General features: G+C 53.1%; 1 protein-coding gene across 1 annotated transcript in view; it reads left to right on the forward strand.

Moving 5' to 3' along the window:
- The window catches only part of MYOCD (myocardin), a 34,491-nt gene that overhangs the window by 12,312 nt on the left and 8,141 nt on the right, over positions 1-14,038 (forward strand). The window contains exons 3-7 of the mRNA XM_053994674.1: positions 241-296; positions 4,922-4,997; positions 7,632-7,793; positions 12,072-12,247; positions 13,654-13,779. Of these exons, the coding sequence (XP_053850649.1) occupies positions 241-296; positions 4,922-4,997; positions 7,632-7,793; positions 12,072-12,247; positions 13,654-13,779 (596 nt within the window). The remainder of the gene's footprint in view (positions 1-240; positions 297-4,921; positions 4,998-7,631; positions 7,794-12,071; positions 12,248-13,653; positions 13,780-14,038) is intronic.

Consider the following 14,038-nt stretch of genomic DNA (forward strand, 5'->3'; position numbering starts at 1 on the left):
TGCCCACGTGCCTCCTGCTCTCCCCATGCTCTCCATCCCCCCTGCTCTCTTGCCATGGACTGGCTGAGAGCATGGGATTTCCCAGAGCTTTCCTGAGTTATTTTTAGCCAGCACAATAAAGAGAACAGCTAGTTTGTGTTGCTATTTTTATGGCACTCATTAAAATGCTGTTGCTGAATATCCTGGTAGCTGCTTGCTTCCGCTCCTGTGCTGACTGCTCCTCTTTCTTTCCTGTTGCAGCACTGAAAAGCCCATCTGCATTCCATGAACAGCGAAAAAGTCTGGAGCGAGCCAAGGTAACTCCTGCAGCCCTCCCAGGGAGGGAACACATGGGCTTGCTTTGCATGAGTCACGGGGTTTGAAAGCACCTTCCACCACTGTCCCCTCCTCTGGCACCCTCCACGCTGGCCCAGTGGCCAAGGATGAGGGGCAGGCCACCTGCTCTGCTTCCAGAAATGTTTCCAGGCTCACAAATGCTCTGGAGCACCCTTCTCTGAGCAGGGATGGTTTAAAAAAAGGGCAAATGGGGCATCTGTGCTCTGAGCTGTGGGGTTTTACAAGAGGCTGTGGGCAGGGCAGGGTTCAGCATGGCTTTGCCAGTCCTTGCAGTAAATGTCCAACCAGTGGAAGTGCTGCTTCCCCCTCCGGGTCACATCCACAGGCTGCTCCTCCTGTGCTGGCTGCTCTGCACTCCTGGCAGCGAGGCCAGAGCAGGGCCAGCCTGAGGGAGCACAGTCAGACAGCGTGCAGGGGGAATGCAGGTGCCACCTGCAGCCAGTCCCCAGGGAGCTCACACTTGGCACCAGGCAGGAGCTCTGGCTTTTAGCCCTGCCGTGCAGCTTGGCCATTAGGACAAAACATCCACGGGGGAAATGGGCCAGGCTCCCACCCACCCCATTACCAGGCTTCCCTAAACACTGCCAAAGGCAGCAGCCATTTCCAGAAATCTTTGTGATCTGATCACTTTTTTGGGAAATCACATTGGTTTTCCAATCACCAACAATGCAGCCTTGATCAAGCTGGGGGGATGATCCCAGAAAGGGAAGCAATTAATCGTGCAGGTTTTGCTTGAACACAAGAATTTGTTCCATTAATCTGCAAAATGTGCTTGCAGTCACATGAGAAAGGACCTTTGCAATGAAGAAAGATTGTGAAATACAGGGAAGTGCTCTTCTGAACTTAAACACACTCCAAATCACTTGCCCCAGGTCTCCCGTGGTAATAAATGGCAAGCCTAAGAAATACAGTATGACTCTGAAAGATTAGTATGCTTAAAAAATTTCAAGCAATCCAAAGTATCCTTGAAGTGTCATATATTTTACAGTTAAAGTATACATTTTGTCTCCTTGTCTTTCTCTTCAAAAGCTTTCACTGGCTAGTTGCCTGGGGAAAGGGGAAGGATGGTCTAGTCTATCCCAAACCACGGGCAAGTTTAGAAAGTGCTAATGAAGACACTGAGCACAGCCCATAACAAACATTATTCCCTTGCAAAGCTGCCCTGCGTAGACCTGGGAAAGGGAAGATCAGCAGCTGTTTCCAGACAGTTTCTCAAATGTATTTGTTGTTTGGCTGATATTCCCCCAAGCTGATGTGCAAACAGAAATAAGAAAACTGTTCGTGTGTTGTGAAAGCTCCTCTGCTTCAGCTGATGTTAAAAGAGCTCACATCTGAAGGGTTCATTGTTTGCACCCCAGAGACACAAATGCAGCTTATTAACAGCCAGGGTCCAAAGGAACTGAAGTCACAGCAGAAACACAGCTGTGGGACAGCAGCTGGAGCTGAGCCCAAGTCAGGACCTGGTCTAAGGGTTAGTTGGAAATGCATTATGTGAGTTTAAATGCACTCAGGTGCAGACACCAGCTTGCTCTGACCTGGCACAGGAACCAGGCAAGCCCACATGCTCCTAGCACGGGATTGTGTTGGTGGAAATAAGCTGTGAAAAATACGGGGGAAGGGTAAGGCGTTGTAAAGACTTTAGTAAATAAAATGTCAATTATTTGTTTAAACATGTCGCTGGCTATGTCAGAGGCTGGCAGCAGGCCAGCGCTGCAGACTTTGATGTCCTGTAATAGATTCCCGGGGTGGAGGACAGCGAGCAGGCTGCTTTTCCTGGGGCTGTCTGGCTCAGCAGGGCTTGAGCACTCCCCCTGCACCCCAGCACAGAGGGGCTGCAGGGTGGCTCTCATGGCTCTGCCCCAGAGCAGAACAGCCCCACTGGGCAGGTCACAGAATCCCAGAATCACTGGGTTGGAAGGGACCTCCAAGACATCGAGTCCAACACCTCAACTAAACCCTGGCACCCAGTGCCACATCCAGTCTGTGTTAAACACACCCAGGGATGGTGACTGCACCACCTCCCCGGGCAGCCATTCCAGAACTTTTTCTGTAAAAAACTAATATCCAACCTGTATTTCCCTTGGTGCAGCTTGAGACTGTGTGCTCTGGTTCTGTCAGTTCCTGGAGAAAGAGCCCAGCCCCACCTGAGCACAGCCACCTTTCAGGGAGCTGTAGAGAGTGACAAGATCCTGACTAATGTGTGAGCACAGACAGACACCCACTGCCAGTGACCTGCTCTGGTGCCCTCTGAGCTGTGCTGTGAGCCCTTGGCCCCTGGTTCCCAGCCCAGGCTGTTCTGCTGAAGTCTGAGCACACTACTCTGTGTATATTCAGAACTGTGCCTCTTTTTTCCTGCAGCACTTTTAAAAGCTGTTTTGCATCCTGTGCCCCAACAGCCATCTCACCTCTGGGCTGGCCAAGCTCCCCTCCCCTCAGCCCCCCTCAGTGATCTCATCTCTGACTCGGTGGTGTCTGTAGCTGCTGCCCAGACCCTTCCATGGACCCTTTCAGATGCAGGGCACAGACCAGGGCTGAGCTGACACCCTGTGCTGTGTCTCCCCTGCTGGTTTGGGGTTGTGGGTCAGCTGCTGACCACTGCATTCTCCAGAGCCTTTTATACTTTTCCAGTGCATGGAGTAACTAATTTCTGCCTAAGGCCCTGTGCAGTGACCCCTGCAGGAGCATCTCTGGTGCATTAACTCTTCATCCACTGCAGAGCTTAATCCTGGCTTAATCCTTAGCACTGCAGTGCTAAGCTGGCTTAGCTGTGGCTGTGAATTGACCACAGCCTTTCCCAAATGTCCTTCTTGAATCTGTGGCACATGTATTTCAGATCATCAATTGTGCCAAATCATGGTGCACTGTAATCAGTTAGCCTTGAAGGATTCAGAATGAGGGAGTATGTCTTCTATCATTCAAGGCATTAACTTAATATATTGACTAGCAGGGAAAATTGCTTTGTAACAGGATATGATTTATTCTTCTGTTTAGACTCTGAGCCATTTCCAATTCCTCTGGTGATCCAAAGCTATGCTCCTTTTTTATATTAGTCTTATCCAGACCAAATTTCTCTGGCTTGCATGTGAGAAAGCCATGGGAGATAATGTCAAAACATGCTTCAAGTCAAGCTGCATGATATTCATCGTTTATTCCTGCACCAGAAAACTGTCATTCCTCCACAGAAGGAATTTTGGTTGAAGTGATGTGATTTGTTCTTGATAAATACATCCTGGCTGCTGCTCACCTCTGTGCTATCTTCAAAATTCATTTATATAGATTGTTTGATTATTTGGTCCAATATCTTGCTGTCTGCTTTATAATTTCCTGGTTTCTTCTTCCCATCTCTTAAAGCTAGCAATTACTCTCCTTTGCCCAGTTTCCTGGAGAACCATAGATAGCTGCTATTACTCCAGCCTTGTGTGTCTCAAAATTGTTTGGGAACATTTAACTCCACTGAGTACCCTCTAACCTGTTCTCCAACCTGACAACTGGGGTTTCTCCTCTTTTCTTGCTGAAGGTTCTTGGCTGAGCCACCTGTTTGATAAAGAGCCATTTGTCTTTTTAGTGAGGATGGTTTTTAAAAGGCATTAAATCCTGTAGTCATCTCAGCAGTATGCTGAGAATTATGTCTCCTGTTTATGGAACACTGACAGCACTTTCCATTGCCTGATCCTGGCTGCAGAAGTCCTTATAAGATCTTTTTCTCATGATCCTGTACATTTTGTACTGTAGATTTCCAATTTTGCTTCAGCTGCTTGTACTATTTTATATTTATCCTTAAGATTTTAGTCTCTTTGAACTATGTACAATTTTTGTACTATTTCTTCTTGCAGCTCAGCTCAGCTAGGAGCTTGTCTAAGTTGAGCTCTAGCTTTTCTTCACCAGGGGATTTGTATTCTTGAGGTCATCTGCCCTCAAGGCTGACTTTCTTGGCCCTTATGGATGGTGTTCCTGTACCTCTGTGTGCCTCTCCTAAGCCATGAGGGAGTTGGCACAAGGCTCCAGGGCCGTGTCCATCACAAGCCCAGCTGCAGTGACTGCAAAGCAGATTTTCCCAACCCCATATCATAGCTGGGCTGGGGAACCACAGAGCACAGGGGCTGCAAGGCTGCAGGAAGGTTAAGCCTCCTGGCTGACCTGGGTAGAGAGTCTGAGTGGTTTCATGACTTGTTCTGCCTGGTATCCCACCCCAGAGTGCTGGGCTTCCCACAGAAGCCACTGCTACCAGGGCATTCTGGAGCATCTCTCAGAGGGGACGTGGTGGACAGGCCCACCACTCCCAGGGAATAGCTGTCACCCTCCCTGTGAGTTCTCAGAACATTTTGGGCATCAGAAGCCCAGCAGCGATGGCAAAGGGCACAGAGTGGGTGCAGTGAACAGTCAGCAGCTACGTGCACCTTGTTCCCTTTCTGAAGAACTTCTGCCCAACAACAAGCCAGCATTTCAGTGATGAAAAATGTCATTTAGGAGCTCACTCAACCCAGCTTGTAATAAATCCAAAAGAATCGTGGGATGGCACAGGGGCGGGTGCTCTCAGTACCTTACTGCTGCTCTGGGCAGGTAACTTTGCATTTGTGTTCTGCAGACTGAAGATTATCTCAAGCACAAGATCAGAAGCAGGCCTGAGCGGTCAGACCTGGTCAATATGCACATTCTGCAAGGTAAGACTGCCCGAGCTTCTCCCACACACTCCTTGTGTTAGCACACATAATCATGGAATATGATTATATGCAGGTGCTTTTATTGTAGACCTCTGGGAATCAGGGGTACAGACCCAAATCTGACTCCCACATGGCTTTCGAGCTGAACTTATTTTATATTCTATCATTATATAACTTACATATTAATTATTAAACTTATATTGGTTTATTGTATACATTGACTTTATTCAAGCATGAGTTTCTAGTGATCTTTCTCAAGCCCCTGACCACAGTTTCTCATGATTATTCTTACAATTAAACAGTAATTATATCTAATTACTAAATAATCATCACATCTAACAATTATACCATTTATCATATACTGGTTACACAGGTGCATTTCTAGCAAGTACAAGGCCTATACTTTCCCAGGGTATTTTCCCAGGGCCTACTAAGCTTAATTTTCCTTCTAATTCCCCAAATCCCTGTGATTTTAAAACTCTTTTACTATCACTTGTGTCTCCTGCCCTGGGACTTGTGTTTCTCCTGCCCTTCTTGTGTTCCTTCAGGAATCTCATCACCAATACTTTGTTCCAGCTGCTCATGGGGGGCAGACTCAAATGGGAGTTGTATGAAATTCTGTCCAGAGCTGGTGTTCAGGAAGCAGGACACACTTTTATTCCCTGACAGGCACAGTCCCAAGGCCACCCAGTATTTCTCCCATCTGTGGCAGGGAGCAGTGTAAGATGCTCTAGGGAACAGCTGTGAGAGGGAACTCTGTTAGACACCGGTGCCAACGTCTGATCATGAAGAGCAAACCCAGGGAATTTGTTGTCCAGGGCACTGAAATTCCTACAGCAGGTCATTGTAACACCTCCCCAAGGCTGGACATCTTTTGTGCTGCTGTAATTTTGGGCATTCTATGTGACAGCCTGTGCAGACAGCGACCCAAGCAGAGCTGTATGAAAAGCCCTGCTATCAGTCCGTGAGCCACAGCAGCTCTCTCCTCTCCCACCCTGGTGTTCCCTCTCAGGCAGAGAGCTGGCAGGGCTGGATCCCATCACAGACAGCAGAACACCACAGTGTCCCTTGTTATCTCCAGAGATAACAAGATCCTTAGAGACAGAGAGGATGTGCAGCCTCCCTCCCTCCTTGAGTCCTGTCACTTGTCTGGAAGAAGCAGATCGCTCTGGCAGCTGTGAATGCTGCCCTCTGCTCTCAGCATGGATGCAATCTGTATTTCTTTTTGCCTCTGGCAGGCAGGAGGGCTGAGCCTGGGTCCCGTGCTGGGTCAGTGTTGCTGCCTTGCTTTTCCCCTGGGTTTCCATCCCTAAAATAAGCTAGCACCATTGCTTGTTGAAGAGATGGAGAGAGTCCTTCCCTTAGGTTAAATAATGGAAGCAATGTGGACTGGAGCTGGGGGCTGTTACCAGACGTGGAGGCAGCTGCAGTCCCTGGGCATGGACAGGGACAGAGCCAGCCAGGGGAGAGAGACTGCAGAGAGTGCCTGGCACTCAGCAAGATGCATGTGCTGCCCCACACCCCCCTTACCTGCAGCCTCTGCTCACACCTCTGTCCATCCTGCTCTGCATTTCAGAGCTGTGTCTTGGCATATCCATTTTGTAGATTTGACTTACAAATCCATTTTGTTCACAACTGGACCTAGAGGTGATTGGAACTGGCCAGGTGACACAGTTTGCATCATCCAAGTGCTTTACAGGCTTCCCTTCTGCTACAGTTCACCTCAAGGAGCTCATCTGTGTTCACTGGTCTGTATAATCTGATTGACCCTAGACCAGCTCTCCTGACCTCCTGTAGAGAATTTCCATGGTGCCAAGCCCTGTAGCTCGTGTTCCCTACAGAGAGTGTCCAGGCTTTGAAGAAAGAACAACGCACAGCTGCTCTTACTTTAGACCCTCAAGAGTTTAGAAAAGGTCAGGTTTAGAATCCCACTCCCTCACTACTCACGCCTGGTCCAAGAGAAGAGCCAGATAGCTTCGTTCAGGAAATCTTTCTGTTTAAGTTGCTATTCTTCTGTCACCCTTTAACAGTTGGGGTTTTCTCAGCTGGCTTTGCTAGGGCTGCAGCTTCCAGATCTACCTGCCTCTGCTCTGCTCCTCCCCAGCTCATTTTTTCCCTGAAGGCCTGGAGCACAGTAATTATGTCACCTCCAAAAATCCACAGGCCAAGACTCAGCATTTTTAATTCCAGTGTAAGCTCAACTCCAGTTGTCAAGCACTGCCAGTGGTTCTATTCTCCAGCTGTTTCCCATCTGCACTAGCCCACAAGGGGCCAATGTGCTCCTGGCAGGCAGGAGCTGGAGAACCCTTTGGCCCTTGTTAGTGGCAGCTTGCTCATGAAGTTTCCATCACAGATCGCTCCTGGGCCTTGCAGAGGATGGTCTGGCTGTAGGCTGGGTTTGCAAGCCCAGGGTGGTAGAGAGAGGCTCTTGTTTGGGAATGGAGAAGCTGGGCCTGAGGCTCAGGGAAGGACCCATGTCCCAAATCACAGCAGCCCCACCCAGTCTAGCAGAGCAGATCCTGCCGTGCTGAGCCACACTCAGGTGTTGGCCACAGCCCCCAGAGGTGTGCCATTGTCACCGAGTGCTGTGCCCACAGGAGCCCCTGCTCCTGATGCTTCTGTTTGGCCTTTCAGACTCGGCTGCAGAGGGGTCCATTCAGTCTACTCAAATGAAGCTGAAAAGAGCCCGACTGGCAGATGACCTCAACGAAAAGATCGCGCTCAGGCCGGGTCCCTTGGAGCTGGTGGAGAAGAATATTATTCCCGTGGACTCGGCTGTGAAAGAGGCCATAAAAGGTAGTGACAGTGAACGTGTGTGTTGTGTGTGTGCATGGAGTGGGACAGGGCTGCCACAGGGACTGCAGGAAGTGACCAGCCTGGATGTAAGAGCTGCTCTTATTGCTTAAATTTCATTATTTTCACAGTAACCAGCCCAGTCCAGCGCAGCCTGTGAGCACAGCGCTCTCATCTTAGAGCAGTGACACTGAAACATGCACCAGTGCTCAGCCACATTCCCCCAGAAATAACCTCCCTTCCTACACCCCTTCCCTCCCAAGGCTTTGAGCACAGAAGTGATGCTGTTGCAGAGGGGACACTCCTTCCTTCAGCATGGGAGAGAACCTGAGTGCACAAGGGTTGGTTGTGAGACCAGCCCAGATTCTCCCCCTCGTGCTCTGCCAAGCTCTCTCATCCCCACTAAATGGGGGTGGAGTGGCCCTGGTTCAGGAGGGCTGAGGGTTCTCTTTTATTTTTTACCACTGCTGCTGGTGGTGTGCAGGACCCAGCAGAGCAGGATGCTGCATCCCTGGGGTGTGGAGCATCCTTGGGGTGCTAAATTGCTGGAGAATATGAGCAGGGGCCTGCACCCCCAAACAGGGCACACTCCTACCAGCCAGGACCCACCACTTGCTTTATGCCTAAGTTTGGTTTTCCTCCATCACCTCCTGCCACCAGAGGAGGGAGGAAGAACCATCCACAATTACTTCCCCCACGCTGCTGCAGGGATGCTGGTGTGGCAGCCAACACAGAGCAGAAAGGTGACTCAAATTTCACCAGGGCCCCGTGCCAGGACAGGGAGATCCGAAAGCAGAGGAAGGAGCAGGAAAGCCAGCAGGGTCCTGCAGTGACAGGGCAGCAACCTGTATTTTTGAAGTCTGGGGCTGCCCCCACATGTCCAAACTGGTTTTCAGGTCTCCAATGAGGCACTGAGAGCTGCTCTGCCCCTGGAAGCTGCTTGTTCTGTTGCTCACAGTTCCTCAGTTAATGGGATTGTTTCCATTGGCATAATTCCATTTGAAGGGTCTGTTCTAGAGCTCAGAGCAGGCTGGGGACAATGGCAGGGTTTTGGGGCAGAAAGGCTCTTGGAGTGACAGGAGAAATGCCAAAAATGAGAGTTGAAACAGGAAGCACTTTGATTTTCATTTCATCTCAGAAACCATCTTAAATGACATGAAATATTCCAGGCTCAGATACTGCTCTGTCCTGCCCCACAACTATTCCTGCTCTTGGTTTGGAGGCTGTGAAATGCAGGCTGTGTATGTACAGCAGCTTCTCCAGCCTGGCCCTGGAGCTGCTCCATTCCCAGCGTGTTGCAGCTCTCCTCTTTGAAGGTGAAATGTTCCAGGACTCTGCCTGAAGAGGAATTTTTAAGAAGAGTTCAAGTAAAATCTCCCCAGCCACTTACTAAAGGATAGAACAGTGGGGAAAAAAAAAGTTTCAAAAAATCCCCCCCCCCCTTAATAAACATTTAGGGCAGTGTGAGCATGACTTTATCCCCTGGAGCTGAGGTTTGGAGGCTGGGGAATGAGCTTGAGTCTTGAATAGAGCGTCTCTCCTGCTGTCTTGTCAGGAGCTCATGGTAAACAGAGATTTACGGGACCAAACTGTTAAAAACAAAAAGTCTGGCTTAAAAATTATTTGTTCAGTTTTAAATTTCTCCCTTTCACAATTCTCTTCTATCACATTGCTGGGGAAAAACGTGTCCTTGTAAGCCAGTTTCATCCCATTTAGGGTGCAACATGCAGGACATTAGGGCCCAACATGAAGTTGCTTGGTACCACAGGGTGCCATGAGAAGAAGGTGGTGCAGCTGCACCAGGAACACCATCCCAGCCCTCAGGTTTCTGCAGAAGAAAGCCTCAAGTTGAAGGATCCTCAAGCTCATTTTTTGCAGTCAGAGGCACCTTGAGGTACTCACAGTTTGGGGCAAAGAGCCGAACACAGAGCGGAGATGAGTACTGGCACTTCTGAACGTTAAGCCTTTTGTTTTTGCAATACCAGAAAGATGACAGGGTTTAAAATCATTTTACTTTAACCTTGGAATCTCAACTGTTTATACAGTGGAAAGTTCAGCTGACGTGTTCCTCTAATCACCTCCGGCAGGGTGAACAGAAAGTGCCAGACCCCAACCGAAAGCCCAAACGTCCCAGTGACAGGAGGCCGCCAGTGCCCTGCATAGCTGAGCAGTGATACAAGGAACTTTTTTTACCAGGTCCTTGTCATCACTTTGTCCAATGCGCTCAAGAGGACAATACCCAGTGCATTAGAAACAGCCCCGAGCAAACACCATCCTGCCTGAGATTACAGCAGGGACACGGGATCGAGAAACAATACGCTCAGGCCGGGCTGGGTGAGAGCAGGACAGATAAGGGAAGCATTCCCCATTGGCACAGCCCTGCGGTATCAAGCAGCAGGATGCAGCACATTCCTGTCGTGCTCTGGGCTGTCGCTGTGTCCTGAAGGTCCCTTGTGCTCCCAGCTTTGGCACCACTTCCCAACACACGCTCCCCTGCCAGCGCAGCAGGAGCCCTGCAGATCCACAAGGCCCCCTTGCTTGGAGTCATTTTTCCCAAGAGGGGATGTCCACGCTGGCCTGCAGCCATGCAGCTCCCATGCAGCCCAGTTGGCCCATGCAATGCTGCAGCTCCTCAGGGACCTGTTTGGGTGCTGCCTCTGATGGAGAGGATGGAGAGGACACAGACCCTCTTTCCAGGGACAGCAAGTTGAACACAGCTGATCTCATTTCCCCAGCCCATGTCTGGGCAGCAGCTCAGGCAGGGAGCCAGGGCTCTGTCCTCGCCCACCCTGGCACCAGCAGCCACAGGGAGTGGAGATAACCCTTATCTCTCAGATAGGGGCAGGGGTCAGAGCAGGAGGTGCGTGTCGTTGAGAAGGTGCACATTGCTAGACCAGCAGCAGGGACAGGTGGAAGCTTGTCCCCGGGCCCTTCCTATTTCCCCATTTGTCACCTCACTATCAGCGTGCCAAGCTGCCTGACAAATGCCAGACATGAGCACGAGGAGATTACGAGTGTGGCCACGCTGCTCCTTCCTCTACCCCCACCTGCAGCTCTCCTGAGGCTCACATGAGACCTTTTTTTCTCAGCACTTTATTTATCATCAAACCTCGGGGTCAAGAGCCCGTGCCCATCTGACTAGGAGATAACAGTGCAGGAGCTGTGCAGGCGGCGCAGCCTGGGGCTGTCGGGCAGGCAGCAGAAATGGTTTGAACCGTGTCCTGTGGGTGAAACCTGTGCACAGACACGGCATGTGGGAGCCTCTGTGCACCTGCAGCCACATCCACTCTTGCTGGCTCTCGTGCTGTGAGCAGATGGATCACATTCCGAGCTGATTTCAACCTCACTCTTTCTGCTGAGGACAGAGTCCCATGTGTGGTGTGGGTGTTCAGCCGGGGTGCTCAGCTCAGGGAGGGCGATCCGTGCCCCTCTCCCACCCCAGCCCAGTGGAGGGGCTGCAAGGCAGAGCCCCTCCTGCACCAGTCCCACCTGTCCACACTGGCCCTGCTGGCGGGCTGGGCTCCTCCAAGCCCTCCTCTCTCCCTATCCCAAGGAACAAGGGGCATGGTCCTGGTTTCTCCAGCCATTCCTCTCTCCCTATCCCAAGGAACAAGGGCCATGGTCGCAGCTCCTCAGACCTCTCCTCTCTCCCTATCCCAAGGAACAAGGGCCACGGTCCCTGGTTCTCCAACCTGTCCTCTCTCCCTGTCCCAAGCAACAAGGGCCATGGTTGTGGCTCCTCCAAGCCCTCCTCTCTCTCTGTCCCAAGGAACAAGGGCCATGGTCCCTGTCTCTCCAAGCCCTCCTCTGTCCCTGTCCCTATCCCAAGGAACAAGGGCCATGGTCCTGGCTCCTCAGGCCTCTCCTCTCTCCCTGTCCCAAGGAACAAGGGCCATGGTCCCCGTTTCTCGAAGCCCTCCTTTCTCCCTATCCCAAGGAACAAGGGCCATGGTTGTGGCTCCTCCAAGCCCTCCTCTCTCCTTGTCCCATGGAACAAGGGCCATGGTCCCCGTTTCTCCAAGCCCTCCTCTCTCCCTGTCCCAAGGAACAAGGGCCATGGTCCCGGTTCCTCAGACCCCTCCTCTCTCCCTGTCCATGGCTCGCCTTGCTCTCCCCCAGCCGCGGGGCAGCCCCGGAGGTGGCCGAGCCCCCCGGGCACCCGTGTGCCGCCCACCCACGGCCGGGCAGGGGGCGGCGGGCGCGGCCGAGGTCCCCCCGAGGCTCACCCCGTGCCCCCGTCGCTCCCCGCAGGCTCTGACCGTCGCCCCTCTGCCCCCGCAGGCACCCAGGGCGGCTTTCCCCGGCAGAGCGACGCCTTCGCCTTCGAGGAGGACAGCAGCAACGACGGGCTGTCCCCGGAGCGGCCCCGCAGCCGCGGCTCCCCGGGCCCCGCCGAGCCGCCCCCCGGCTCCAAGGCCCCGGAGCCGCCCCCCGCCGGCCCTGCCGGGGCTCCTCAGGTAGGGCGAGCCGTCCCGGAGCCGGGGAGATGCGGGGGGACAGGGGACACCCGTGCGGCACACGGGAGGGAGCACACGAGGGACGCGCCGGGCCGAGGGGCAGATTCCTGCCCTGCGCTCGGCACGGGTGAGGCAGCGCCTCGAGTGCCGTGTCCAGTTCTGGGCAGTTTAGGAAGGATGTGGAGGGGCTGGAGCGTGTCCAGAGAAGGGCAGCAAGGCTGGTGAGGGGTCTGGAGCACAAGTCCTGTGAGGAGCGGCTGAGGGAGCTGGGGTTGTTTTATCCTGGAGAAGAGGAGGCTCAGGGGAGACCTCATCACTCTGTACAACTCCGTGACAGGAGGGTGCAGCCCGGTGGGGTCGGGCTCTGCTCCCAGGGAACAATGACAGGACAGGAGCCTTCAGCTGCGCCAGGGGAAGTTCAGGTTGGAGATTAGGAAGAAATTCTTCACTGAAAGAGTGGTTGGGCGTTGGAATGGGCTGCCCGGGGAGGTGCTGGACTCACCATCCCTGGAGGTGTTTAAGAAGAGCCGGGACGTAGCACTCAGTGCCGTGGTTTGGTTGGCAGGGTGGTGTTAGGTGACAGATTGGACTCGATGATCTCAAATGTCTTTTCCAGCCGGGTTAATTCTGTGATTCTGTGACATTTTGGGTCATTTTCTGTCATTCTGTGGCCCGCGGGCGGACCGCGCTGCGCGGCGCCGGCGCGCCCACTGCCGGCCGGCGCGGGCACTGCAGCGCCGGGGAGCGCCGGGCCGGGGTGGAGCGAGGGACTGGGGGAAACTGGGGAAAACTGGGGAAAACTGGGGGGAAACTGGGGAAAACTGGGGGGAAACTGAGGGAAACTGGAGAAAACTGGGGGAATGTGGAGGCTGGGGGAATGGGGGGACTGGGGAAAGCCGGGGGAATGTGGAGGCTGGGGGAATGGGGGAACTGGGGGGAAATTGAGGGAATGGCGAGGCTGGGGGAACGGGAGGACTGGGGGTAATGGGGGAACTGGAGTGGACTGAGGCACACTGCAGGGGCTGGGATGGACGAGGGAGAAAGGGAAGAACCGGGGCAGACTGGGGTGGGGGAGAACTAAAAGGATTGTGGCCATTCATTGATATTAGCTGGGAAGACTGGGCTGGTCTGGAGGATACTGAGGGACCAGCTGTGAGCAAGGATACGTGGCTCAGGTGAAACTGGGAGGGCTGGAAAACCAAGGATTGTGGAGGCAGAGGACTGGGAAAGGACTGGGATAGCCTGAGGGTGTGGCTGGAATAGACATGACGGGGCTGGGATGCACTGAGGCATCTGTGGGGATTTGGAACAACATGGGGTGAGGAAACGGGGTACCAGGATTCCCCAGCCCAGGCTGGGCAGCCCCTGGCTCCGGCCCCACAGCCCCTCTCACCTCTCCCTTGCAGGATCGTCCCCCCAGTGCCGATGGCCACGCTGCGGACACTGCCCCGGGGCAGGGCAGCCAGTGCCACAGCCCCAAGCAGCCGGCGGGGCAGGAGAGCCCGACGCTGCCGGTGCCCTCTGCCGTGAAGGTAATGCCGCTCCTCCGGGGAGGAGCCAGCCCAGGGCACCCAAGCCTGGAGTGCCCATGTGCTGCGCCCCAAATGTGTCAAAGCTCCGGGTGCCTGGCCTTAAAGGCTTTGAAAAATTCAGGCAGACAACCTTGCGTCAGAAACACAAATTAATTGTGTAATGGCACAAGATGCAGCAATACACCTTGCTAGAGGCAGCTGCTTGAGTGCTGCACTGAAAACGTCCCCTGGGGCTGGGAGCAGGAGGAGACAGCAGGCC

This window comes from Vidua macroura, chromosome 19 (genome assembly GCF_024509145.1).
Source record: "Vidua macroura isolate BioBank_ID:100142 chromosome 19, ASM2450914v1, whole genome shotgun sequence".
In the NCBI taxonomy this organism is placed as follows: Eukaryota; Metazoa; Chordata; class Aves; order Passeriformes; family Viduidae; genus Vidua; species Vidua macroura.